This window comes from Lipophrys pholis, assembly GCF_963383615.2.
Source record: "Lipophrys pholis genome assembly, chromosome: 4".
Lineage (NCBI taxonomy): Eukaryota > Metazoa > Chordata > Actinopteri > Blenniiformes > Blenniidae > Lipophrys > Lipophrys pholis.
This window is the reverse complement of record NC_137637.1, coordinates 26,255,319-26,283,105: the sequence shown is the minus strand read 5'-3', so window position 1 is coordinate 26,283,105 and position 27,787 is coordinate 26,255,319. Positions and strand designations below refer to the sequence as shown.

The 27,787-nt window shown below is 41.3% G+C and overlaps 2 protein-coding genes across 7 annotated transcripts in view; one reads left to right on the top strand and one right to left on the bottom strand.

Moving 5' to 3' along the window:
• Window positions 1-170: 170 nt before the first annotated feature.
• On the bottom strand, window positions 171-8,972 carry rbck1 (RanBP-type and C3HC4-type zinc finger containing 1). Of its 6 annotated transcripts, none has more exons than XM_080461771.1 (13): window positions 8,695-8,972; window positions 8,556-8,603; window positions 7,531-7,675; window positions 7,082-7,178; window positions 6,198-6,396; window positions 5,711-5,832; window positions 5,421-5,594; window positions 4,118-4,278; window positions 3,890-3,986; window positions 3,089-3,268; window positions 2,883-2,981; window positions 1,266-1,409; window positions 171-1,139 (listed from the first exon to the last, which is right to left on the bottom strand). In XM_080461771.1, exons 2-13 carry the CDS (start codon window positions 8,593-8,595, stop codon window positions 1,059-1,061), a joined length of 1,539 nt encoding a protein of 512 aa, XP_080317897.1. In that variant the 5' UTR covers window positions 8,596-8,603; window positions 8,695-8,972; the 3' UTR covers window positions 171-1,058. The 6 variants fall into 6 exon arrangements, with proteins under 6 accessions (XP_080317897.1, XP_080317899.1, XP_080317898.1 ...); XM_080461773.1 differs by having other exon boundaries at window positions 5,729-5,832; window positions 8,695-8,900; XM_080461772.1 differs by having other exon boundaries at window positions 4,118-4,269; window positions 8,695-8,898.
• Window positions 8,973-10,367: 1,395 nt separating this feature from the next.
• Window positions 10,368-27,787, top strand: part of necab3 (N-terminal EF-hand calcium binding protein 3) — a 40,566-nt gene continuing 23,146 nt past the window's right edge. Inside the window, exons 1-4 of the mRNA XM_080462590.1 lie at window positions 10,368-10,683; window positions 16,701-16,725; window positions 25,570-25,678; window positions 27,150-27,175. Coding sequence (XP_080318716.1) covers window positions 10,543-10,683; window positions 16,701-16,725; window positions 25,570-25,678; window positions 27,150-27,175 — 301 coding nt within the window. The 5' untranslated portion in view covers window positions 10,368-10,542. The remainder of the gene's footprint in view (window positions 10,684-16,700; window positions 16,726-25,569; window positions 25,679-27,149; window positions 27,176-27,787) is intronic.

Genomic DNA, 27,787 nt, shown 5'->3' with positions numbered 1-27,787 from the left:
GATCGGAGTCGTTTTCCTTTTCAAAAGTCGCAGACTTTTGGTCTACGCTGTTTTTGAATGTCAGTTGAAGACATCGAGCGTTTATTAATGTGTACTTTGGACAAACAACAAACAAACCAGATTCAACACTTAGTTCTCTTCTTAAAAGAAAAACAATAAAAACAAAACAACCAAGTAATCTCTTATTTTTATTGTGTTCATCAATACAAACAAGTAGAACAAAGCCATTTAAGACATGTTTCAAATAAACCCTCTCCAACTTTAAAGACAATATATACATAATATATATGGTTTACCTGAATGAGATAGCCCTTTGAATTGAATAAAAATACTGCATCATTACACCAATATTTTATCTTACATCGGAAACTTCACGGTGATGGGAGTGCATAGGAAAGACCTTCTTTAGACTTCAAAAACATTCATTCATTTGTAAACATGTAAAACATCGTTCAGCAGTCCGATAAAAAAAAAATAATAATAAAAAATCCACCACCACCAATAAGTAATTTTGGTCACTTTTAGAAATAAACTCTTTATGGCTCACCAGTTTAGTTGTTTGCATTAAATGATCATAGACGATAATCTTTGGTTCTATTTTGGTAGTCATTTACCAACACAGTTGAAGGCACTTTGAGAGGTGTCCAGCTTCATTTCAAATGTTTATATTTCAAATCTCAGATCAAATCTCAAGTTTGCGCTGAATTTATTGCATGTAGTAAATCAAGCTATAATTTCATGCTTTTTTTCAGTGAATTGTAAGGATCAGTATCCAGGGCTCTCAATATAAAGCATCAGTGAAAAAGCAGTAAAGGAAAGAGAACAGCATTAAGATTTATCTGAGAAAAGCCACCCCCCCACTGATAGCTGGTTCAGGTATTAAGCGGATGAAAGTTGTACTAAGTGGCAGGACAAAGACCGTAGGGAGGACTGTCCGCCCACGAAAGAACCCAAGGCTGAAATAAACATTCCCGCTGCCCGTCCTGAGCAGGGTGTCTGACCTTCAGATCATTCTCACAGCAGCGCGTATAATATATCTCTCCGTTAGTGTATCTGCCTCAGTGGCAGTTTTGACAGTTGGGATGACAAGGCAAATTATTGACTCGACATTTGCAGCCCCCAGATGTGTCACCATTACCCTGGAAATGAAAAAAGTCAAAGTCAAATACATATAACTGGGAAAGAAAACCCAAAACAAAACATTGAAATCATGTTTTTAATCATGCTCCATACACAGGAGCATTTTCTAAAAAATTTTTTTTTACCTTAGGTCCCCATCGAGCTTGTTTAGTGACCCAACAGATTTCTGTCTTGCACATCAAACAGCAGATCCAGTCGCAGCCGTCTTTTTTCTGCACAATGATGTCACATCGCGGGCATTTCATGGCTTCCCCGTTCTGCAGCATGCTCTGAAGTCACAAAAGGAAAAATGGTGGCAATGTGATAAAGCTACAAAGTATTATATCTATTCAAGGCAGTCAACACGGGTGAAAATGTGAAATGAGTTCAGAAGGTAAAGAAAAGAAGCAACCTGATTGTCTAAAGGAGAGACGGCATACTTTATTGATCGCCTTGGGGAAATTACTTTTTTTTTTTTTTTAATTACCCATGCTACACATAACCTGGAGGCCAGCACAGTCCACTGAGGCTGTGCTGAAGCAGCTGAAAGGATCAAGACCTACTGAATGTCACAAGCTATTCGCCTGGATTAGAAAATAACAATAAAACATGTAAATAAATAAGCTTGAACAACATTAAAAAAAAAACGTTGCCAGTTCATCAGAGCATACTGAACCCAAAATTACAGTCACAGAGTGTGTGTGTAGAGAAATATTTACTTTTCTGTGTGAGAGTGTGAGACATAACCCGGGCTTTGAACGTTTTACTCCTGTAGCCTTGATTCTATTTGTTAGGTTTAATTGTGTCAGTCCGAGAAGGAGGATTGTGTAAAATGCGGAGGAGAGAGGAAGAAAAGGAGGACTCCGGCATTGAAACGTTATGAAGCAGCAGCTGTGTCCTCCTCGTACGCAAACATCTCTCCTTATCATGGGAGGAAACACGGGAACTCCTTATATTTGAAATAAGGACTCGAGGACTATCTAACTTTTTTTCCCAGGCAGGCTTAAACACTGAGATCTGTTTTATCTTTCCCCGAACTTTGGTGCTGATGATTCTTGTGTGCACACATTTGAAACAACAAGACTTTAGGATCGTCCTTTGGATTGGTGATTTCCCCATTCAGAGCATCCATCCTGCTTTCCTTTATTGAACTCACTGTGTTAATCCCTACAACGCCATGATAACTTGTGCACTCGATGAAAAGGAAATGGAACGCAGCCCGTCTCTTGTGATTTGAGCCGGGGTCGGCTGCTACTGTGAAATTTCCAGCGTGGAAATAGTAGGAGATGCTGAGGTCTCGTCTGACTTTTTAAAAGTTAGAGGGACAAAAGACAAAAAACAAGTCTCATGTCATGTCATGTGTGTCTGTATGGAAATGTATTATCTATGTTTTTATACCTGCTGCAACAATAACTGCCCAACATGAATATAACTGAACTGAACTAAACTGGACGGAAATAGAAGAGCAATAAAACTCACTCTGTTTGTGAGGTTATCAAAATACTTGTATATATTTGGTGTGATCATGGGTCAACTTAAAAACGGCATTCTTACTCCGCAGCGTTACATCACAAACTAAACTCTTGTACGGTCCTGAGCGAAGTGAAAACTGTGACCTTTGGCCACTGACATCGCAGGAGTTAATATATAAGCCAAATTTCTGAGAGTCGTTACAAGACACGTAGGAGAGCTTTTATCCATCAGACCGTATCGTCACGGGGAGACGTGTGGGGACGAAACACGGAGCCTAAACCTCGACCCACCTCTAACATCTGCTTGGTCTTCTGCGCTGCTTGGTCGTTTTCTGCCCGGATGCGCAGGTCATCTTGGTAATCCTTACAGTTCATGTCGTTATGGATGGCCTGAAACACACGGCATGTTTTGTACATTTAATCAATCCACTATGATAGCAATCATAAACAAAAAGCCTTTCAAACAAAAGGGATAATAGTGCATGTCCCAGCTCTACCCTGCAGAGGATGCAGTTGGTTTCTTTGCAGAGGGCACAGTAGAACTGATTGACTTCGTCCTCGTAGATGCACCAGCCTCGGCAGTTGGGCGTCTGACAGTGGAAGCTGTGCTCTGAGCGGCTTTCTGCAATGCTCAGGCGCAGCTCCAGAAACCGCTGCAGCTCCTCTTCAGTGAGCAGCTGCCTCCCGCATCCCAACCAAAACACACACACACACACACACACACACACACACACACAAAAAAAAAAGACCGACAGGTGACACACTGAATGGCTGTCACCTTCACGTCAAAGAAATGAGAAACAAGACACTTGCTGGAGGGTGTTCATGTTAAAACGAAGGCGACCGTGACTGAGGACAACAAATAAACAACAACAAAAAATGGGCCAATATTTCAAAAGAGTCTCGAGTCTCCGGTGCAAAACCCCAGTTTGACATGCTGATGGTATTTTAAAAAATCTATAGATCTATTAGATACAGGTTCTCCCAAAAAGACCAATTGAACTACGGCTTTCTGCCATTCGGATCAGCCATATTTCTTTCATCCTGACAGGATGGTGAGGATGTCACCGCGTAGTAATAGTTAGCACTTGAAGAATTTTCTAGTTTGAATCAACAAGTAGTTGAATTATCCTTTTGGGGAATCACAGGATGAATTAGTAATGATTGGTCCAGGGTCTGACAGTAAGCTGCGATACACCCAATGCCTCACTCACCACGTATTTGATCATTTTTCATCCACTTCTAAAGCTTCGGGGCTTCTCGTGTTTGCACGTTTTGCTCTCCTGCCTTGAACTCACCGCTTTGATCTCTCGGTCCAGGAGCTTGCTGTCACACGTATCAGGACACGACACCTCGGCGTCGTGGCTGTTCACTATTGTGCCTTTCAGACAGTCCCTGAACAAACACGCATGAAATCACTTGATTACCCACGGCTCATTTTGCAACAGGTCATTAAAACTATTGACTTTTCAAACATATGCAGGACACATTTATCACCGTGACGTCGCCACGGTTTGTTCTCAAACCTGCAGAAAGTGTGCAGACACTCTCTGAGCACGACGCCCTCCCCCGGCAGCAGTGCAAGGAAACAAACGGGACACTCTGCGCTCTCGGTGTTGGATATGATGTTCAGGTCATCTGTGGCCAGTAAAAACAGGTAGTTCCTCTCCCGTTCTTCCTGCCGAGCCTCAATCACAGAGCAGAGGAGTCACAACAAGCACCATTAAGACGCGGATTACAAACACAGGTTACGTCACTGACTGTTTATCTCTCCGGGCTCGGGTCGTTTCACACCCGCTCTGAAAGCTCGAACAACCACACGTATGAACATGAAGGCATCAGGGGAAAAAAAAAAAGTAAATATCTGTTCTGGCTGAAGATTGGATGTCAGATATTGATGTTAAAGACTTTCAGATCTATAATCCTATTTCAGGAGGAGATTAGCATTATCACTTCCTAGCAGATACACAGATATAAAGATATTATCATTCAAAACATTTTTATGGTGAACAGATTTGACTTGTATTGCACTTCCTCTTGTTCCTCACAATTTGTGCACACCTCTGGAGATAAGACTTTCAATTTTTTTCCCACACACATGATCAACATTTCTTCCTCCAACGATTTAAATATTTGCAACAAACAGCAGCGTCTGTGTTTGATGTCAAAAGGAAAGCGTTTTAAAATGTGTGCAACCTTCTAAACTGCATGTCATCACTGTGGCGATTCAAACACCAAACAGAACAAGATGCTACCACAACATGAAATACAGGCTACCAGAAACACATCATTTGTCAATTTAACATTTTACTAAGTAAATTAAAACGTCGGGATCGAAGTTCTTTCCTGGCTCCATCTTTGATTAGGAGCAATCAGAAATGCTCTAAACTCCAGGGCAGCGTGTTAAAGTCTGATACTAACGCCTTCGAATATTAAAATGATTTATTTAAGGCTTGTAACGGCCAGTGGTGGACAAGAGGTTATGGAAGTGAGCTTGCAAAACACAAATTCCCGGTTTGATCCAGACTGTGGGCACGTCACTCCTGTCGGGCACAGCAGAGGGAAGCTCCCCAGATGGGTCCGGAAGATTAAGCCAAATGTACATATTTGGCTGAGGCGTTGTAGATTTATTTATCATCTGCCTCCCATCCGACCGTTATATTCATATCGAAACAAAAAAAAAACTGCTTTGAGAAGTGGGAAATAACCCGGAGAGAAATAATGCAGATTCATAGAGAACACGCAAACTACACACAAACAAACTTCAGACCACAATCAGAGCCGGCAAAAATCAGCCGAGGTGAGTACTGTTAATGGCGGCTCTGTTACCTGCTCGTACTGTCGGATGGCCGTTTCCTCTTGCTGGAGTCTCTCAACCTCCTGGTGGTCGGGCTGGTAGATGTCGGGCACCTGGTAGCCCTCTGGTCGCTCCGCTCCACACATCTCGCAGCCCGGACGCGTTGGCTTGTTCACAAAGGTGCACATCTGACAGGGCCAGCCCAGCTGCACACGCAAAAACACAGAGACAAGGCGCGATGCTACTGCCCGCCAGATAACACACTGCCGTGCACAAGCTCAGACGCAAAGCAGCCGGAATGTTTCAAAAGTGCCGCCCAAACCTGAGTTTTAGGACGCACTGCAGTTTTAGGAGGAGGAGGAGGAGGAGGACCGCCTTTTTCAACACCAACTGCGCCAAGCCCCCGGGGTAAAAGCTGCATCGTCTGCATTGACTCCACGATACCTGAACACAGAGTGATCACGCAATGAAATGACTGTGAAAGAAGATGCTTGTGAGTTCGACGATATAAATGAAAAATAAGAAAGTTTGACGACGCCGTGTTCCATTTTTAGTCAATTCTGGTCTGGTGTAGAGGAGCAAGAGGCAAACTCACACGGGAGAGTTACGAGCTGCTGCCACCTAGGTCGATCTTATAGGTATTGCCTTCAAGTATGTTGTGCATATTTTAGTGAACCAAATGTTAAAGCATTAAAAATTACTCCAAGCTTGCACAGTGTCACAGGATAATAACTCTGCTTTTAACAGTGTGAACGAGCAAAGTCACAAGAACTCGGGTTGTGTGTGCGCGCGACCATATGACCACTCACCGTCTAGGCGCTCCTGCTCTTGGTCCATGTTGTTTTGGTGGCGTGTGAGATGAGCAGCCTGAGCAGACTGGATGAAGAGGAAAGCCTGGTCGCCGCACTTACGGATCCCATGGCTGTGTAACGTTTCCTTGTCCTTGGCCAAGCGCTTCCCGATCACCCAGCGCTGCAGCAGCGGGTGGAACCCGAAGTCGTGGCTGATCTTTTCACGTCACGTGGAAGAAAGACTTTTTTAAGTCCACATACAGATATTTTTTCCCTCATTTAATGGACACAATTCAGTATATGTCCCATCTGTGTTATTAAGACTCATATATTTGTGCCAAAGCATACACTGAAAATAGACAATGGACTCGTATCCAATCCAGAAATTAACATTCTGATTTAAAAACATTATAAAGTTGCCTCCATCTTTTATGCCACTTTTCCAACTTGGAACTGCGTGGCTGATGAAGCTGATTAGATCACAGAGACACACACACACACACACACACACACACACACACACACACACACACACACACACACACACACACACACACACACACACACACACACACACACACACACACACACACACACACACACACACACACACACACACACACACACACACACACACACACAAGGAAACGGACTGCGACTTAAGAGTCACCACTTCAGCCTCACACAGAAGCAATGCACAGAGAGAGCATGCAGAGAAACCACAGCACCGTACAATCCTTTATTATTATTATTATTATTATTATTATTTAACAGAGGTAGACATTTATTTTGAAACCCAGAAATCAGCAGAAAGCCAAACTTTTTGGATCTGGATTTTGTATCTATAATCGACTGCTACAAGTTGATAAAATATTGGACTTGATCGGGGGACACATCGGTACCTTTTCTTTAAGTTGCCCGATTGTCATGGAAGAAGTGACCTCAACAGTCAATGGGATGTAGGCGTCTGACTCGGCGTCTTCAACTCCAACCCTCAACCTGCAGAACGTAAAATAATCCACTCATTACTGTCTCATTATTAAATAATCCACTCATTACTGTCTCATTATTAAATAATCCACTCATTACTGTCTCATTAATCAACAATATGCATCGTTTTTCATTCATCCAACAAACATGTCTTCATATTTGTAGAAAGAATGCAGATACCGGGATGATTCAAACAAAGACTTTCACTTTCCATTTCTGGTCACTGTATTCCATTTCAACACTTGAACACGATTGTTCAATGCCGTCTCAGGACAAATCAACTCTAAAAATAGCCCCCCCCCTCATTATGTAGTAGGCATTTATCCACTACAAAGTCGTGACGCAAACCGTTGTGGCTCACCTTATGGCGTCCCGAGGGTAGGCCTGACTGCTGACGCTGACCGACACTGGAACGGAGAGTTTGGACAGCTTCTCACACAGTTTCACCGCCTCTTCACAGTCTCCAACGCTGAGGGCTTCACTCAGAGAGCAGGCCAGCTCCTCGGCTGCACGGCAGGGGAAAGAAGAGCATCACATCGTATCGGTCAAAAAAACAAAACCAGGGTTTTACAACTCAAATGGATCAGTGGGTTTCAAATTGTGGGAGCTTTTCCAGATAGTTAAAGCATCTAAACCATATGGGAAGTGTTTGGTTTTTTTCCCCCATATCTATAAGTCCCTACAGCTGTTATTAACACTGTATAGGTCAGAAAAAAAAAGTCAAGCAAAAAATGTCTAGTACTGTGCAATACTGCTGATTTGATTCCTGGTCTGATACCAAGTTAGCTGGCGATAGTCTGAACTGTATAAAGAGGTATAGAAAGTGAAGGATGGATACCAAGGAAGTCATTTTAAATTATAGCTATTGTTTATTTTTTTAAACTCTAAAATAAAATGTGATGAAAATGCATATATAGCTACTTTTCAATATAGTAAGAATGTTCAGCCATTGTAAAACAAATAATTGAGTTAACTGGATTGTAAGTTCATTCATTAGGTTCACTACCTATAAAATAAAATCAGTGGCCAGGCTTTAATAACAATAGCGATATATATATTTCATTTGAATTATGTGAGCACAATTCACAAACCTCTGAGGTTTTAACAGAATCTGAGATGTGAATCATTAACATGGACACTTCTATCTAAAATCACTAACCACAATGTTTAAACTTGGAAATTAATTTTTTTTTTTAAAAAAGACACAATTGTAAATATTTTGATATTGACCAGCACATTATTAACTGTTTGTGTGTGTGTGTTTTGAAGCAAGCAAAGTATTTAATGGGGGTGGGGGTGATTGATCCTGATTATTTGTACAGCAATTCACACGCGCGCGCGCACACACACACACACACACACACTGAGCTGAGCTGAGACTCTCACCCTCTTTCAGGTTGACTTTGTTAGTAACTTCAGACGACATGACTACACCTGAAACGACAAGTAACACAATATAAGAGCCCCCCCCTCGAAGAAACGGATAAAATGCGCATTTTGTGAGAAATAAAGTGAAAACTTTAACCTCATGAGGAAGCGCTGTTGACGCCTCCAACAAGACTCTTCCCTCCGACGTCACGGTAACAAACTGAAGTCCTCGCAGTCGAATAAAAAGAGAAACTTCGTGAGATCTGAGGACTTGAGTGTCTGTTCGAGTCGAGCCGTGTGCGGGTTTTTTTTTTTTCTTTCTGTTTTTCTGTCGCTGTCAGTTAGAAAGGAAAGTGAAACTAGGACATTAAAAAAAAAAAAAAAAAAGAAAGAAAAAAAAGGCAGGAAGAGACGACACGTTTAGAGAGGCTCTGTGCGAAGCTCCGCCCCTCGTCAAAGTGTAAATAAACGCATGGATATCCCAGCACGTGACTTGAATCCTGTGACTTTTAACGGTTATTATTCCAGACACTTCCTCCCAGTGTCATGCCTTTTTCCACAACCTAAACTTCGATTTCCACTAGTTTCAATCAATTTTATGACTGAAACTGAGGTTAAGAGATTAAACAACTTTTTTTTTTCTTCCACTGGGATCTGACAACTGCTCCACGTGAGCTGTTCCCCGTGTCCGCAATCTCAGAAAACAAAACGTGATTGTTAGTATGTGAAGTGATCTAAGATCCATCAGATATGATTCTTTAAAAAAAAAAAAAAAAAAAAAAAAGGTTTATCTGTGATCTTTGTTTGATATAAGAAAACATGTTTGAGAGAAATCCATATTCAAGCATTAAAATCAAATTTGGGGGAAATGCAGAGATGGCTACAATTCAATATAGCAAAAATTGTTGGCTCTTCTTACATGAAAAAAAACAAACATTGCCAACAAAACTACTGGACCAATATATATATATATATATATATATATATATATATATATATATATATGTCAAATATTAGTTTAGACAAGGTGAACTTTTCAACAAGCCAGGCTTGAAAGAATAAGAATAAGAATAAGAAAACGATTTGTATTGATAGCATATTAAGTCAAATAAAAATTCTAAGCGTTCACTTGTCATGATCATGGCCTCCCTTAAAAACCCAAGAAAAAAAACAACAGATATTTTTTTGGTTTGTTTGTTTCTCAATAGGTACTCTTATAAAGAATCTAAGGTTGAGAGGTCAGTTTCTTTAGGGGTCCAGTTCTGTTCCCGAACAGTCCCTACCTTGCATGTTTTCAGTCTACACACCTGATCGTAAAGGACAGACTCGTTTTGGGCTTCATGGTGGCTTAAGGCTTTTGATTGATTCGTGTCAAAACAGCGAAACATCTAAAACGTGCAGGTTTACAACACTTGTACATTTTGAAAGGAAAGCAGCAATAGCTTCATTCATCCAGCAGATGGCAGTGTCTGTTAAAAACTGATCAAGTTGCAGAATTGAACTTGTGGTTTTTTTTTATGTTAGAAACTTTGCCATCTATTTGATTTTTACAAAGACCCCTTGTTGATCTCTGACTGGGACTCTGTTTAACGAAAATAAAGAAAAACAAAACATCATTACGCAGTACTATGAAACCATTGATCTCTCTGAGCAATAGTTTAGATTTCTGTTTTAATTAATCGTCCAAAACAAACAGAGAACTGCACGGGGAGATCAGAGGAGCGTCAGATGGACGTTGGGGGTTATTTGGGTGTGAGGACGAGGACGAGCCGGCCAATCAGCGCCTCTCCTGCAGGAGGTGCTGGAAGCTGCGCGCCGTGCAGCAGCGGCGCAAACACAAAGTTGCACACCAGCATCATCTGATCTCACCCAGTCCCCGCCTTGCCCAACATTTCTCTCTCTCCACTTCACATCTCTCGCACCTGCAACCCGCGTCTCTCTCCTCCTCGACGGCTTCACTTCCAACAGTTTTCAGCCTTCAGCCGGAGTCTCGACGCGTCCAAAGATGCTGGCTTGTACGGAGATGATCACAATGTGCCTGCAGTCGGCCAAACAGAAGCATCTCCGGGCTCAGCTGCAGCTGCAGCAGCAGCAGCAGCAGCAGCCGCTGCAAAGCGCCGGACAGGGGCTGACTATCTTCCATGATGTGAGTGGATCTGATTTCTTACTTATGCACCACCACGGGAAGTCTTTCTTTGTTTTCCTGCACAGGAGATTATGCATTTCCCCAAGTATTGATGTAAGACTATTTTAACACTGTATGACGCAGAACAGCCTATTTCTATGTAGAAAATCCAATGAAAGTTCAAAGGAAGAGCAGTGTGTGTGTGTGTGTGTGTGTGTGTGTGTGTGTGTGTGTGTGTGTGTGTGTGTGTGTGTGTGTGTGTGTGCGTGTGTGTGTGTGTGTGTGTGTGTGTGTGTGTGTGTGTGTGTGTGTGTGTGTGTGTGTGTGTGTGTGTAAAGTAGGAAGAGCTGCAGCTGCTGCCTCTGCATGATAAATTAAGCTGCCAGTGGGTTAGGTTTAGGGGCTGCTTGGGGGGTTCTCTCCCCATTTTGTTACACTCGAAGCTGCTCTTTCAAAAGGCTTTATGCAAGAACACCCACCATGCACACGCTCACACGCATTAAAGGTCCCATGTTATGTAAAGTCCATTTTCATAATGGTTTTCTAACAGTTAATATGTGTCCCCATAAGCTGGCGTATGAGGCCCCTGCAGTGGAGAAAGTCTGTCCTCTCCCTCTTAACAAATGTGCGTTGTTACAGGTGAATCAGAGATTGTTCCCTTCATGACGTCATTTGGGGAAATAACCACTCTCTCTGACAGTGGATACTCCCCTTGACCCTCCCACAGGTAGACGAGCTCTGCTCACTGAAAAATACGCAATTTGGTCTCCTTGCAAGCATGACTGGAAAACAGACACAGAAGCAGCCTGTTCTCAGTAGAGCTTACTAGAGTGGCTTTTAGACTGGCTGAAAGTCAAGACCCAGGCTGGATTTGAACACTTCAAATTCAATGTTGGAGGACCTTTGGACAGCTATGTGTAATAGTTGAACAACTGGGACCTTTAAGCAGACTAAATGCTTGATAAAATGGGAATACAAAAATGTGCAGTCCAGTTAAAAGACTAAACTTTCTGACTCAAGGACATGTTTTAATGCACGGACGTCCTTCATGGGTGCTTTGATTTGCTTCTTTGTCTCCATGTGCACACGCACGTAAAAAAAATCTTTTTAAATTAAAGTTGCGCACACACAGACACACATCCAAATAGCAACGCGCTGCCTGATTAGCCTGCATCACTAACAGCCCTCAGTCCACGCAGGACTCCGACAGAACTCGTCTGAACAAGGGCAGTACTTCTGCACATTGTCCCCGGATGGGTTACGACACTAAAGCGTCTCCTTCATTCAGCCTCCAGCCTTGAGTTTGTTTGCTTGTTTGATAGATGAAGCACAAGCATGTTTTGTTTCTCAGTAAGCGTCTATCTGAAGTGTATGAAACAGAAGGCATAAAACAGCACACACACTATGGTGCGTGTTTTTTTTTTTGTTTTTTTTTGCTGTGTTTCTTTGTTCATTATCTTTTTTCACATCAGTCCTTCTTTTTTATTTATTCATGTGTTGCTTTCTGCTTTGGCCTGGTGAAGGAGAACAGCGTGTCGAGACTGGGAAGATGGTTCTGCCAGTAGGTTGCTTAATTATTCCACTGGGACATCTGACAGGTTTTAACTTGACAAATTGGTGTTTTTATTTTTATTTTTTGTTCTGTTTTCTAAAGCAGGTCCTGCTGTCTTGTGCTGCTGAGGCATTTCCATCAATCACCACAGTGTGAAGTCATCAGAATAAAGTAATCCGACTGAAAACAAAAACAAGGAATTCTCTAAACATGATGTTTGTCTCGAACTAATTTTGTAATTGGACAGATTGTTTTCACATTGCAGCATTCCAATATTCATATTGTGTTAGTATTGTTAGCAAACTGTGCCAAGGCGAAAGTGATTATTGTGGATATTTTAATGGTGTAGAGATATCGGAGCCTTTTGTTTTGAAAGCATGCAGCTTGTTTGTGAGTGAAACAGACAGATTTCAGTGAGTGAGAGGTCAGGTCAGTGCTCACAGGATAATCAGGGACATGCAAAGACTTTAAGGGACTTAAAGGGATTTTAAGGGACCGATTAGAGACTCTGACACTGGCTGTGGGATGTTGTTTATCACTACAATATTTAGTCCAATAGTTGTGTTTTTTGTTGTCGTTATTTTAGCTGCTATCCACTTTTTTTTTTATGTCTGTCTTATGTGTCTATCTGCCGACGTTCATACCTTTCTACTGTTGCTTTGCTGCTATGCCGGAGCAGCACAGACAATGCCCACAGACCTGAAAGCAGATCACCCAGTCGATCATCAAGAAGAATAAAGGATGTGGCGCGTATCTTCTCAAAGCCCAGAATGAAACGGCGTGTCGGCTGAGGGCGAGAGGAGCCTTCGATCTTCATACCTGCCATCAGAGCAGCGGCTCTCTAAAGCGGCAGGCCTGACCTTTTCTGGGTTTGCTGTAAACGATGCATTATTGTCTCCTGACACAGACACAGCCAAACGACAAACAAGTTTACCAACCGCCAAGATCTGCTCTCAGTTGATATGAACAGTCGGGAGAAAATGTTCTTTACACGGATCGCCGTGTCAAAGATGAAAAGGAGCGCAACTAGGATCTGATGTTTATATGTTAAATAAAAAAAGGGATCAAAATGTCCTTTCATTATGAAAAAAATAAATAAAAAATGCATCGATGGCAAGTTCAACTATGGGAGTCGTGTCAAAAACAGGGAGTGTGACCTGAAGGGGTGTGACGTGACCCGGTTCTTGTTATAAGACGGGATTGATGCTGCAGTGAAGCAGGCTGACAGGCTGAGGGCAGAAGTGCAGACCCTGAGCTTGTTGACCTATGGAAAAGAAATGCAAAGGGCAGATTCTGCTGTTATTAATAACTTGTAGGTCAAAGCTGACGGCGCGTCAGTCTCGCCCGCTGCCCAACAATAGAAATGAATACCTGAGGGAGTGGCATAAAATCAATAGAGCAGCACAGACCACATTTACTGTCTCCAGCTTATTTAGTCAACCTATTAATGAAGGATTTGTGGTTTGAGTTTGTGGCTTTGGAAGATAGCCGGGTCACATGAAATAATTTTTTTTTCATATTGACATTTTAACCTTTTATAGGGAGACACAATCAAATATATGTAAATTATTAAAGTGAAAAAAATGATGTTTGTTACAATCGTCAAGAAGACTTCAAAGTCACCATGAAGTTAGACCTTTATATGTTTGTAAGGAACTCAAAACATTTCACAGTTTCTTAAAGGGAAACTCTCAATGGACTTTAGTCCCCCAAAAGAGAAAAATAAATACAGATTTGAATTCTGTTGTCTTCCAACACAATGTGTTATTTTATAATTTGGTACACTTCATTTATCATATTAGCCGTGTTTAAAAATAGACACCGTTATTGCAGTATAGTTTTCTATGTAAAGTGCCTATTTTGATGCAGTTTGCGCAACGTTTTTTCATGGTCACTCGCCCGATAAAAGGTGAACTCTGTAACATATTGATTTTGCCACTGTTATACGAGATTAGAAAAAAAAGAGGCTAATAAAATATCTGATTGATCTTGATTGGTACACCAACTGTGATCACATGGAGCAGTTTTTAATCCGTAAAGTCTACAACTATGTTATTGTGAGAAGATTGAGCACCGTGTTAAATCCAGGTCTGAGAGTGCGTTGGTGTGTGTGGGTTCGAATCCCGGTTGTAGCAGGAAGAGCATTTGGCAAAAAACACCAATGACTTACTATAGTGAAAGAAGAGCAGCTGAATAGACACGACTGTCAACTGTTACTATGGTGCTATTATTTTTGTCTACAGTAATGTGTCTGCCCCAACAGATCAGCACCATAAACTTTAAAGTGCTGCTTTGGAAATAACGAAGGAAAATTGATGGCATAACAGCTTGGACCATTAATAAAGTCGCAGCAGTAGCAAACATTAAGCACCGCATGTAAAGTCTCTCATCTTCTAATTATTTTGCCTTTTATCATGAACTCCGAACGACTCATTTTCTTTGTTTGTGCTGAACAAAGTGAATGTGATGCAACGTAAAGCTCAGAGGACTTTTGGACTGTGGGCTGAAGTAGACTCTGGTTTCACATCTAAAAATGGGACAGTTAGTTAAAATTGTATCAGCTCGGTGTAAAATTTTGGCCTTTTTTACATTATTTACAATAATTGACTGTATTTTGGAGTAACACTATATTACCTAATAAAAATCCTGTGTTTTCAAGGGAATTTATACAATTTAATTGTAACTAACTATAATAGGAGTTTTTGCTGACTATAATCAAATCTCAAAATACTCAATACTAAATATTTTCTAAAAAGAAAAGTACCCCGGCGTTTCAGTCAACACCACCACCAAGCTTTGTTTCTTTTATTTTGTTGGGTCATGCATCGATGTTTTGTTCTCGTCCGTTTTCTTTTTGATTACTCTGTTTAGTGAACCTCACCAGTTGTATTGCTATTTTCCGGGCAGATGAAATTCCCATTACGCCAAAAACAAACGAAACACACAGCAGGAGACCTCCTCCGTGAAACCAGGCCGCATCTCTCCTTACGTGGTCAGCCATGAGCGGCACTGTGTGGCCTCGTGTCGTCGTTCAAGCCTGCGCCGGTGACTCATCCATACTGGAACTTTACTGCTGTGTTCGCCAAATGTATTATCTTTTGCCTCATAGAAAGAATCCTCTTTATAGCACTTCGCCAATTTCTCATAAGTGTGAAATAATAGAACATGGACATCCAGGCAGGTTGTTTAATCTTGAAATGCATTTGAATGCATGGGAACTGTTGCTGCAACACCATGTTGGAGTTGTCAAGGGTTATAGTGGGGAAGAGAATGTGTTTCCTTAATTTTCTGTTATATTCAAGAATAACTAACTACTTTGTCAAAGAAAATTCAATTTGTGTTGTCAATTTTGCTGTGGATATTCCCAATGGGAGTATCGCTCAGTGGGTTTTTCAGCGGGGGGAGGCACCGTCAGAACTAACTTTGTTGTATATAGATTGTTTTCTTTTGTTCCTCGCCTTTTTTGGATTCGGCGTTGTAAATAACCCCCCCCCCCCCCCCTGCTGCTGCAGCCTCTTCTGCTCCCCATCTTATCGTGCACCATTGGAACACAAAAATCTAATAGGAGTGTCGTCATTGAAAGTTTCTCAAATCAATCACGAATCAGATTAACTGGTGAAGTAGTTGACTGAAGGCTGAAATAAGGCTTTGTGGGAGCAGGACACATACTGGTGGAATCAACAACAGCAATGATGGCTTTGTTGAAGTGTAAACGAGACAGCAGGTAAGGTCATTAGGCTTTAAAAATGTAATTCACCTTACACATTCACGTGCGTGTTAGGAAAGAATACTTTGAGGATGGTTTGATTTTTATATAGTGAAATATACGTTCGCGAGTGCACAGTGTTGGCGGTATGTTAAGCAGAGATGTAATGACAGATGTTCACATTCTACACCGTGGTTGGCAATGTATAGACTTTTATAGAAATTCACGTCTGCAGCAGAATCAACAAAAAATGGTGATGATAAATTCACAACATTTATAGATAAACCCCACCGCATCTACGAACTGAATCAGTTTACAGCATCACCCTGAAGCCAATGAATTTAAATAGGGCCAAACATAGAGATGGATAGCACACAAAATAAGCATCACCTGGAGAAACTAATCGAAATGGAGCTTTCTGAAGCACCTGCAAGGTAATGACTGTGTGGCCTCCTCCACCTCTGCAGGAATTACTATTTACTTCCGAGGCGATAATTACTAAACACATTTTACTGACACACACCGCCAATTGGCATTCAACCCGGCATGAGTCACAGACATCCTTTGTGAGTGTCCTTGTGGTCTTTCTCTTCGGTGCAGCCGGACAAAAGAGCTGCAGACGTCAAGCATCCGCTCATGTTTTTGACAAACCGCTGTGTTTTCTTAATGATCTGTGAATGCTGATTGCCAGAGACTCTTTTATGATGCTCGGCTGGAAGTAATCATCTATTTTGTCTCTCTCTCTCTCTCTTTTTTTTTTTTTTTTTTTGCTCCCCCCAGATTTTCCGCAGAGCGGACAAAAACGGTGAGTAAACACGTCTTAATATGCTGCCTGCTTATGAAATTTGACACAATGCACTCTTCTTATTTTGACATGTTTTTTTCCCCCCAATTTCATCTGGGTCACCCAATCTGGGCAATGATAAAAAAAAAAAAAAAAAAAAGTAAAAAAAAAAGCTGGGGAGAGGCGGAGGTTGAATGAATCGCTCATCAAGTGAGGCTCCTTTCCTCTTCATGCTTGAACTCCCCCCACCACCACCACCACCACCACCACCACCCCCACACCCCCACCCACCCAATTAAAATGATGCTAAGATTCTGGATTACAGCCAAGATGTGAAGAGCGTGTCACACAAAATAAAGCACCTCTCTGTCAGTGCCAGCGCAGATGACTGGGTGCTGTTTACAAATTAATGTGAGACATGGTAACACTGGCAGAGATATTTTCCCCTGCAACGACTTCATCATCAAGTGCGTGCAGGATGATGTTGCTCCTTCAAAAGACATTCATACACATTGGCTATTCACAGTGATTTTTTTTTTGTTTGTTTTTTTTGTTTTTTTTTATCAAGACCACATGTGACTCCTGCAGCTTTTTTAGCATCTGCGCACGTCTCAAAATCTCAATGCCTGCATAGAAACACATCTCACTTACATTTACAGAGTTTTCCTGACACTAAATGACACCTGAGTCACATCTGTCAAATATGTTGAAACTTGGTTATACATACAACCATAAACAGCCACAAACTGGTTTTGGTGCTGAGACGTACATTCAAAAAATTTCATTTTACCAATGCGTATTATGAACAACCTTAATTTTGTTTAAGTAAAAATATGTACCCTCTTGATTGTCATATAATTGATTCATGTCCCTTCGGCTTTCAGGATGCACGTTTTCACAAGCTCACCGTGCGTACAGTCAGTTTTGTGTTTGACACCGTCGGCATGTGATGTGCAGTTGTGTTTTGTAAATATTTGGCATCGCCTGGAACCAATGGGATCCTCTGGGCTGCATGTTTGAAAGGTGCTCTTACTAAAACACACGATCCGAATGAGAGGATGGCCATTAAACTCTGCCGAGCCCGTTAATCACCCTTTTCATTTCCAGCAGGTGCGTCAGACCCAAGGAGGCAAATGAAACCATCAGGGAAAATTATTCTATTCGGACCACGATTGGGAAACACACTGATTCGTATCATATTTACATTACATAACAGCATCTCTCGCACCTTCACAGCGTAAAAATGATATGGCACCATTCGCCCCAGGGTGTGATTGTAACTGAGGTTTTACGAGTGCCGTCTTGCGCCGCTTCAGATTAATGATCTCGCGAGGTGACAGCATGTAGAAGCCCCGCAGGTTTGCAGGTTGTGGCAATCAAACAATCAGAAGTATTACAAAGGGAGTTTGTTATAGGTACCATTTGTCTCAGTAACCTCCAGATACTCCGGCGCAGCGATACATCATCAGTCTGGGATGTTACAAGGATACCCTGGGAGTTGTACCGGAATGAAATAACTTGTGGCTGTACCCGGTTTCGCCCTCGAGCTTGTCTCATCAAATTTTACACGAGAGAGCGTCTCGACGTTTTGTTGCACAGAGCAAGTCGCAGGGAATTACATCAAATTGAAGCTGCAGGTCATGTCGCTGTTGGATTAGTATCAGATTTCAAAAAAATGTTGTCAAAAATGTAAAACAAATGTTTCCAAGTTTTTGGTTTTTATGTCTGTGTATGTGTGGTTGTGGTTTCACAATCATCTGATATCATTCATAGTTCAGAAAGAAAACCCCATATCCTTGGGGTTTGATTTGATGAAACACATTTTGATAAATGTTACTGGTATGGATGGATTGGTTTTCTGGGTTTTTTTCTGTAATTGAACTGAAAGTCATGAGGAAGCATATTCCACTGAAATGAAGAGCTTTCTTTTTCTTTTTCTTTTTTTTCTTCTCTTTTTTTGTAATACAGCTCGACAATGTATTGGTGATTTCAATGGGAAAGTATTTAAAACCTCAAGAGCCAAAACAGTTATTAATAACACTCTTTTTCTGTAATTACGACCGTCTTCTTTGTCTCCAATTGCTGCTGTGGTTAAGACTCTCCTCCCCACAGAGCCGCTCATTTCATTCGAACAGCAAATGCAATGAGGTGCCAAAGCAAATCAAGAGAAAGTGAACACCAGCGAGACGTGGTTTTGCTAACAGGGTCTATAATCAGCCTCCAAACAACAACTACCCCTCAACAGCTCCTAACAATCCCTGTGATGAGTCTCGTACATGATGAATTGTTCTGCCGCTTCCAGCGGTATGTATTCACCGTTTGAATCCTATTTTAATGAGCACGGCTGAAATGACTGTCATCAATGAAATGGTTGTGGAGAAGGGGGAGGAGGGAGGGAGGGGGGAGGGAGGGGGGAGGGAGGAGGGAGGGAGGGGGGAGGGAGGGGGGAGGGCTACTTCTGACATAGAAGGAAACCAAGAGGGAATAGTACAGTTCTTCATTCAGCCAGGCAGCATATGCAACATGAAAATACACAAGATCAGAAAAAATACATTCAAGCGGCGGCAGTCGTTGCCAATAATACGGCACTGAGTGGGAATTAAACAACTCATCTCGTCCTTTAATGTCTTCCTCCCTCAGTCCATAAACATATTTTTGAGGTTAATTGGCCATTCTAATAAAAGACAAACGTTCACTAGTTATCTAGTCTGTGGCACTTTTCTTTAAGCTTGATAAAACATCCCTTTTTAACATCTGGTCACTCACTCTTTGAAGGGGTGAAAGGCTCATGCGGTGGTAAACATCTTATTATCGTTCAGCCATTTATTTCGCTCCTAAAGTGCATACTCACTTTTTTCTTGAAATGCTTAATCTTGTTTTGTAGACGTAGTGATGCAACATATACACAGGGCGTGATGAGGAATATAAAATGAAAAGAAGAGGGAAATTAATGATGGGAGGGGTTTAGATTGTTAAAAGTTAAAGGGTAATGAGCAGATCAATGAGTAATAAACTGTGAATACATGAATTTGATCAAAAACACATTTATCAATTAATTATGTCTTCATTTTTTTTTTTTATCAAAAATCCATGGAATGGAGTGTTTTATTTTTTATTCTTTATTTTATTAGGTTGTATTTACACATTTAGTTGGTCTGATCTGACGCCTCACATTCCTCCAGCAAATCGCTCCCTGCACATAAGTACAGAGTTGATTTTGCAGTGTTGACTTTAATGACCCCCTCCTCCGTCCTGACATCTGTTCCAAAATGGCCAGTCACCTTCAAACCATCAGAAAAGAACAGACTTTACAAGCACATCTCCCTGCAGGCGCAAAATAGGATGGAAAATTAGAAGAGGATGGAAAAAAAAAAAAAACTTCTTTCTCACAGATGGTCTGGCTGAGTCCTAAGTAGAGCATTGATTCTAAGAATATCGGCGTCTGTAATGGTTTTGCACGCGTATCAGTGCATAGGGGTTCATCATGAAGATCCAACTCTCTGAGCCATGCTGGTTTTCTGCTGAAGCTGTGATGCACTTGTGGGGAATTTATAAACCACTTAGGAGAGTCTGCAATGGGACGGACCTTCGGAGAGAAGCGAGCGCGACCTACTTTGTGCCCTACTTCATGGGACATCCTCCCCTGTTCATTTGTTTACTTGAGTCTTGTGAAAAAGTTCATTCAGAGTCATCACACTTTCTTTTCTTTTTTTTTTTTTTTTTTAAAACAAAAAGCCGCAAACAAGCCATTCGGATGATTGTGCTCGCCACCTTTTCACCATCTTTGGAAACACTTTAGAATCAATTTTGCCATCCTGCTTGTTCTTCAAGCTTTAATAATACAATGACATTTTCTGCATGAAAAGAGACACTTGAGTTGAGTTAAAAGGAAATATCACACATTGCTTCGGTCTTTTTCTGTGAGTTTTCTCCAACAAACTGAAACTTTTTGTACTGACGAGGTAATTATTGCATCTTATAATGTATCTACAATTTATCTTACAAATCAACAGACGACTAAAGAGGAGATAAAGTGGTCGTGGGAAACATTTTACAGTCGTGCACAAAAAGTGTCAGGGTTAGAGTTTGGGAGGAAGGGATGGAGCGGTGATGCTGAAAGCATGAAAATGATACAACAAAACAAACCTTAAATTATCTACACTTGGAAAAAAAAAGAAGTAAAAAACATGTTACTTTTTTTTTTTTTTTTCTTTTACTGAACACACACACACACACACCATCATTAACTAACCTCAAACTCCTGTTTTTTTGGAGCGCGAGAAGAAAACCAGTGCACGGGATATCATCCCCTCTCACTATGATCAGAAAGTGCCAACCACTACATGATCAGAATATTATGTTAATTAACAGCAATATGTTTTTCCATCAAGTTAAAAAGTGCCTGAAGGGTATTGAGGGTATTTTCTTTCATAGGAGCGTGTTTTAAATGAAGCCAGGTGAAACATTTCTCCATGCAGAGAGTGATTGGATTGCACGCTGTGATTCAAGTTGTTTGCCACAGTGTTTCATTCTCTGAAATTGTCCCTGGAAAATCAGTTTACTCTCACATTACCTGGAAACATGAGACTCCATAATGAGCGTAATACCAGCATGCATGTATGTGTTTGAGTGTGTTTTGGACAGATTATCTACTTAGAGAAGGCACACGCTGTTCAGCCATGAATGAGTGATTTAGTCGTTTCAAAGCACCAGTCGACACATGGGTATGAATTTCTTAAGAAACCAGATACTATACCAGCTTTAATTGGCGTGTAAGTGGATGAAGAGTAACTGACATCTGTGCATAATGGGTTTTTTTTGTTTGTTTTTTACCAACAACACCATCGATTTAAACTTAGAATAATTTGTACTAAAAAAAAAATACAGATATAAAATTAATTGTTTTTGTTTATTATGGAAAATGGTCAAATTCTAGTATTCCTAGACAGGAAAACAGAGACAGAAAATTAGTGAAGAGCAAAGATTCCAGGCAAATACATGAAATCCTGCATAGGGCTTTATCTGCATGTAGTATTAAGAACTCAACCATCAGCAAGTTTTCATCAACAATCATCAGTGATGTGAAATGTGCATCAGTATTTCAATTATTGAACTCTGGCTCATCCTTCTGTGATTGATCAGTGTCAGTGACATGAGTTCCTGGCCCTGAAGTTGAAGAACCTTGCTTCAATACCATATATCAGTGCCAAACAGAGCAACAGCTCATAGCCTACTGTTGAATAATACAGCTGTATAGCACATCATTAATGATGAACATCACTTCAGAATAACACTGGGCTGAATCAGAGTGTCCCATTTGGCAAAGAGGCGTTGCATCAATTCCTCCATCTGGCTCTTTCATATTTCAACACAGATGCATGTGATGGATAACAATCATTTCACAAGAGAACAACAGGTATGAAGCCTAAGATAACAGACACGAAATCCCACCACCTGATGGTAAATCTTTTTTTGAAAGTCTAGTAATACCCCTTCTTTAATGCCATCTGTCACCATCATCTCTTGATTTTACTTTCTATTTATTGATGCTGATATTGCACTAATCCAAACACACGTCTACTTTTTTTTTTTTTTTTTTTGCTCTAGCTCCTAATATAGGGTAAAAAGTCAAAGTAGTGCTGTGCATTGGTCGTGTCAGCATGTCGTTAACGTCAACTCAAAGTTTTAAAGCCTTAAAATGCTCGAAGTGAAAACACGGTGAGGTCAGGACTCGTATATTTGCTGCTGTCAACCTCTTTAATGATGAAGACATTTGACCCAGAACTGTCAAAATAAATAGAGCAGATGGCCAATAGTTGTCATTAGTCCATCTAATGGAAATGTGTCACTTCGCAGCATTGGTGCTGTCTGTCTAGTTTTGCCACTCTAAATATAGGAACCATTCCAAATACAACACTGTGAAGAGAGAATAAGAGAGTGAGACATGTGGACAGATCTTCAGTGCCTTAGTCCACTAACTAAACACAGATGGCGTCAGCATAAAAGTATACTGCACAACCGCCAAACATTTTCTAAATGAAGTTAGTGGCTATGAGATCCATCCATCATGCACGCATGCAGGAAAATTGGGTTGGTTGGTTGGTTGGTGGGTGGGTGGCCTGTTTTAGAACTACAATTAAAAGAGATAACATAAAAAGCCATACGTCAAAACCTTGACATTTCATTTGCTCGCTCCCAAATAAATCCCAAATGATTCATTCATTCATTTTCTTCCGCTTATCCGTTTCCGGGTCGCGGGGGTGACAGTCTGAGCACTGTCACCCAGATCACAATGCACCGATTAAGAACCTTCCTGCAGGTGGTGAGCCCACGGGAAGGTGACACCCGGCGTGGGACACAAACCCACTACCCCTGAGATTGGGAGTCTCATGCTCTACCAACTGAGCTAGCCGGGGGACTATCCCAAATGATTAAAAAAAAAAAAAATCCCAAATATTTAATATGCACACGTTCGTTGTTTACAGTTCTTTATACAAAGGCAAACACCAATTTTGGAAACACATTGAAAGAGTTAAAACAAATTCCTATCTCTTAGGTAATACTGTTTGAGTGATGGGAGAAGAATCATGTAAAGAAGATATTTAAGATCTGTCCAAAGTGCAGCTCCTTACACAGTCTGGTCAGAGGTGATGGCGAGCAGCACCAAAGAAGCTTCAGTTGAACAGATGGTCTTCAAGTTTGCCCTTGAATTTTCAGCTTTGCTGAGTCAGCCAACTGGAACCCCATGGTATATTAAACCGCTCTCGTCTCACCTTGTCTTTGTGTAGACAGCGGTGAGATGCCTCAACGAGCTCTGAAGTCGTTCTGCCCTCTGGGTTCCAAATCAGAACCGCAATGATAATTGTGTGGTGAAAGTTTCTGCATGAATGCAGACATTGACATGGCTGGGGCTTTTCTAGTGTGTGTGTGTGTCTGTGTCTGTTTCAGTAGCTGCCCAACTTGCTGTGACAAAAATCTGTCTGCGGTGATTCAACAACAGTCAGACTGTGTTTATATTGCCCATCTTGGCTCCACTTTGTCGCTGATCATTTCATTCTTCTGTCGCATTGACTAATTGGGAACCGGACTCCTTCCAGTATATTTGTGTTCCCTGGGTGTCTGTCACGGTTCAGAAGCACCCTTCAATGAAACCGTCTATCTATTAATTTGGACTCTTCTTTGAAGGATTATAACATCGAGCGGTTTCTCTCTGGCAGGGGAGCTGCTGACTGATCTGTGTAATCTGTGATAGCGGACAGATTGATTGTGGGATCACGGAGGAGCACTTCTTCACAGATGACTACCGAGTGATTTATCGTCATCCATTTTTACCCCCCCTCCCCCATTCTGTGCATATTCTGTCACAACAAGCTGTGCTCACAGCTAACTAGTCCCAGCTGACGGAACAATTCCCTGTCTGCTCACAATATGAAGTTTCTTTGTTGTTATAGCTGTATTTAATGAAGTAATCTTACATAGCAGTGCAATAACAGAGCACGGTGGTGTAGTGGTTTGCTGCACCATCAACTCAGAGTAGGGTCGCTTAGATGATCTTCTGTATCGAGTCATCCTGTTTAAAGTTTGCATGATCTATCTACATGTTGGATTTGCAACCTGTGATAGGCTTCAGCCCTCTCAACCTGTGCATCAATTTTGTAAAGAAATGTTTCTGATTTTAGTTTTATTGGCTAAAACTAAGAGTAAGTGCATTAGAAAAAAAAAAAATCTAAATAGATACGAAAATCTTGAGGTTGTACAACGTTGATGTTTTTGAGTATTGCACGCTCTCATAATGAATAAAATTAAATTAAAAAAAGACACTCTTGATCCCAGAGATTCACATCACAGGGAATGATGTTGCCAATAGCTGGACGTCAAATGTGGTAGCCGTGTTTATTGGGACATAAACATGGACGTACTGGATTTCACTGACAACAATCCCAATGTGAATGCATGTGAGTGGTAACCTTCTCCAGATTTCCTCTGGGCAGTGTCAGGTTTGTGTGAAGGCTACCCAAATGTAAATGCTGGTCAGAACAAAAGCTGAACTTTTATAATGATAATGCAAAACAGAACTCACAATTGTGGCGAAACAAAACAAAAGTCTGTGATAATCAGTCTGAAAAATATGGAGCAAGAGACCAAACCAGCAAGAACGAAAAATAACTGGGCGTGAAGAGTGAGATGACAAAAACAGGCTCTCATGGAGGGAAACAAACCGCTAACCTCTGAAAGAAACACACGGGCAAAGACAAACGTCAAACACAACTATGGAGTACATTCATTTGGGAAAGTCCAACTTCTGAGTCGGGACGAGCCAAAATATAGAGAGATTAAACCCTGTATTTGTACTTTTTCACATAGGGAAGCATGTTCAGTTTTCTATCTGGCAAGGAAGTATGCTAGGCTACTAGCGACGGGCTACAGTTTACTGCACTATGACAGAAAGCAGTTTGTCATATTGATGCACAAATACTACTTTGATTAACTTTCCTAGTGTGTAAACGAATGTGTATTTTTTACTTGAAAGCTGGAACTTCTCACATATTTATGCTTGTACCATTATTTTTATACACAGAAATGTGCAGTAGGGTTGACACACACAAAGGCAAAGACGAAGATACAGGTGTTGCATAAAAAGGGCAGACAGAGACTAAATGGAAATAAATGGCAACAAATAGAGGTGCGTTCACAGACACGGTGAACCAAATAAAACAAAGAACTTGAAACGGCGCGAAAAGAATGAAAACAGGTGGTAATGTTACAATAGGAAGCCGTGTCGACCTGGAAAACATAGAAAAACACAGCGAGCAGCGGGGTGGTGACAAGCAGCAGTTGAGGTCCTCTTCCCCTTTTGTTTTTCAGATGATGGCAAGTTGTCATTTGACGAGTTCAACACTTACTTTGCTGACGGGATCCTGACAACTGAGGAGCTACAGGAGCTCTTCTACTCAATAGACGGTCGACAGAATAAGTAAGTTTGATACTTTTAAATGCTTGAACCTGCTGTGTATTATTACATATTTTTCCTCACAACACTGTTGGAATCTTCTTTTATCTCTCAGTGAGAAGCATAAAACAGCTGATAAGAAATGTGAGTCTTAAACGAGGGTTGATTTGTTTCTCTTTAGCAATCAGTTCAAAAAAAAAGAGCCCTGCAACCAAGCTCAGGCAGGCTATAATAATCCCCCCCCCCCCCCCATTCTCTTGGACATATAATACTGTAGACTATACCAAACACTTCAAAACCAACTCGACTGAAATTGCAATCAAGGAAATTCGCCTCAGGGAAGCTGCTGAAAATTGCTCCTCGGGAGTGAACATTTAACTGACTGCAGCCGCAGAGAAAAAGACTGTTTCTACCCTTCCGTGATACGTGAAATGATTCAGTGCTTCATCTTTTATCTAAAGCGTGTTGATTTCATTGTCTTGGGCAGGTTAGGGATTTGTATTCATGAGACATTTTGCAAATTTCTTTCCCGTCCCCTTTTCACATTTATCCGCAACGTGTCAGCGCTGAAAGGTGAAACAAGGTTTCCTAACCCGGCTGTCAAACTGTGTCGTGTCTGACACGCAATATAATGAATTTTGTTGTGATTGGTGAAGCACTCAGAATCGTTATTACGTCCAACTGTGCTCACACAAACATACTGGGACGTATTGATGTTTTTCAAATTGACTTTATAAGAGGCTTTTCTTTGACGCACCTAACCAATCAGATAAGTACCGCTTGGCTTGGCTACAGTGACGAGTCTGTATTTAATGTTTGTGCTGCCAGTTCTTCCATCACTGTGTGATAAATTGTTTTTGGACATGCTGTTGGGATAAGCCCGCCACTTGTTTAACACAACAGCCTGCAGACCCCTCTGACCACGCTCCAAGCTTTTGACGCAGTTGGCGTGTGCTGAACTCAGATGTCTAAATAAAGGTCTTGTCGTGAATGACAACACTGGTAATTATTTGGAGATGGCGAGCGCGCGGCGATAACGCAACAGAATAAACCCTCTGAACTGTTATGAAGGTAAAATTGTTGCTTTGGTTATTATGATGGGGAGTCTGCAAAAAGTGCCGTGGCAGGACTTAACGCTCGCCATCGAAATACAGCGTCACAACAGAGGCTGACAAATCGAAATGGCTTGTGTGCTTTCACTAAACCGTGGAGAACACAAGCCTGCTCAACAAAGTATTGATTTTAATGAGTGGCCGACTGCTAAGACATTCTAACAGTTACGAGGGAGCGATAACGCAGGCATTACCGATTCATAAGGTTTAAACACTGAAGAGGTGTGTTGTCGTGTGTGAGTGTGCGTCTTCTTTGGACTAACGACGCAACGTTCACTCTAGAGTCTCTCGAGCAGAACTGAAGTGCAGCACGACTTTGGGTTTTTCTAATGACCTTTCTCGGTGCTTTTCCCATTCATGTCCTCTTGTGCTCTGCCCTACAGCAATCTGGACACTGACAAGCTATCAGGTTGGTGCGAAAGCTTTGTGGGATCATTCCGCTGGTCACAATGCATGAATTTGTCTCTCATTAAAAAGGATTGATCGACATCAGTGGTAATGATGTATTTTGAACCTTATTCTCATTGAATTCATCTTCTACCCTGGTCTTAAAGATTATCAGTTTTAACTTAAAAGACCAGCTGAGTCACAACAACCATGTGCTTATCTTAGTTTAGCAAAAATAAAGGCATTTTTTCTTTTCTCTCTCTTTTTTTTATTATTTTGTTTTTGGATTCCAGGGTGGCCTCAGGCAAATGCTGCTATCTTTGTAGAAACCGAGGCAGCTGTTTGTCCATTTCTACTGATTGCGGGACGTAAAGCGAAGCAGCTGCCGGTGATATCTTGTTATTTAACGGGCTCGTCCACAAGAAGGCAAACAAACCCGGTTTGCTAAAAATGTGACATTACGAAAAAAAACATCACCTTGCCGTTCGATCATCCTTATTCATCTGGTGCGTTTAGGAAAAACAACTGCAACACAGATTTCCATCTGTAAATATGAAGAGGGAACACTCGACGTGATCCATTGACCCAGTTTTCATATGAACCTAAAAAAAAACGTGTGTGTGTCAGATGGCCT

Coding starts and splice junctions, on each gene's coding strand:
- rbck1 (XM_080461771.1), bottom strand. CDS start 8,595: ATGTCGTCTGAAGTTACTAACAAAGTCAACCTGAAAGAGG. Junction 6,397..7,081: donor TCGGGCAACTTAAAGAAAAG/GTACCGATGTGT, acceptor TGACGTGAAAAG/ATCAGCCACGACTTCGGGTT. Junction 3,987..4,117: donor TGTCTGCACACTTTCTGCAG/GTTTGAGAACAA, acceptor GTGTTTGTTCAG/GGACTGTCTGAAAGGCACAA.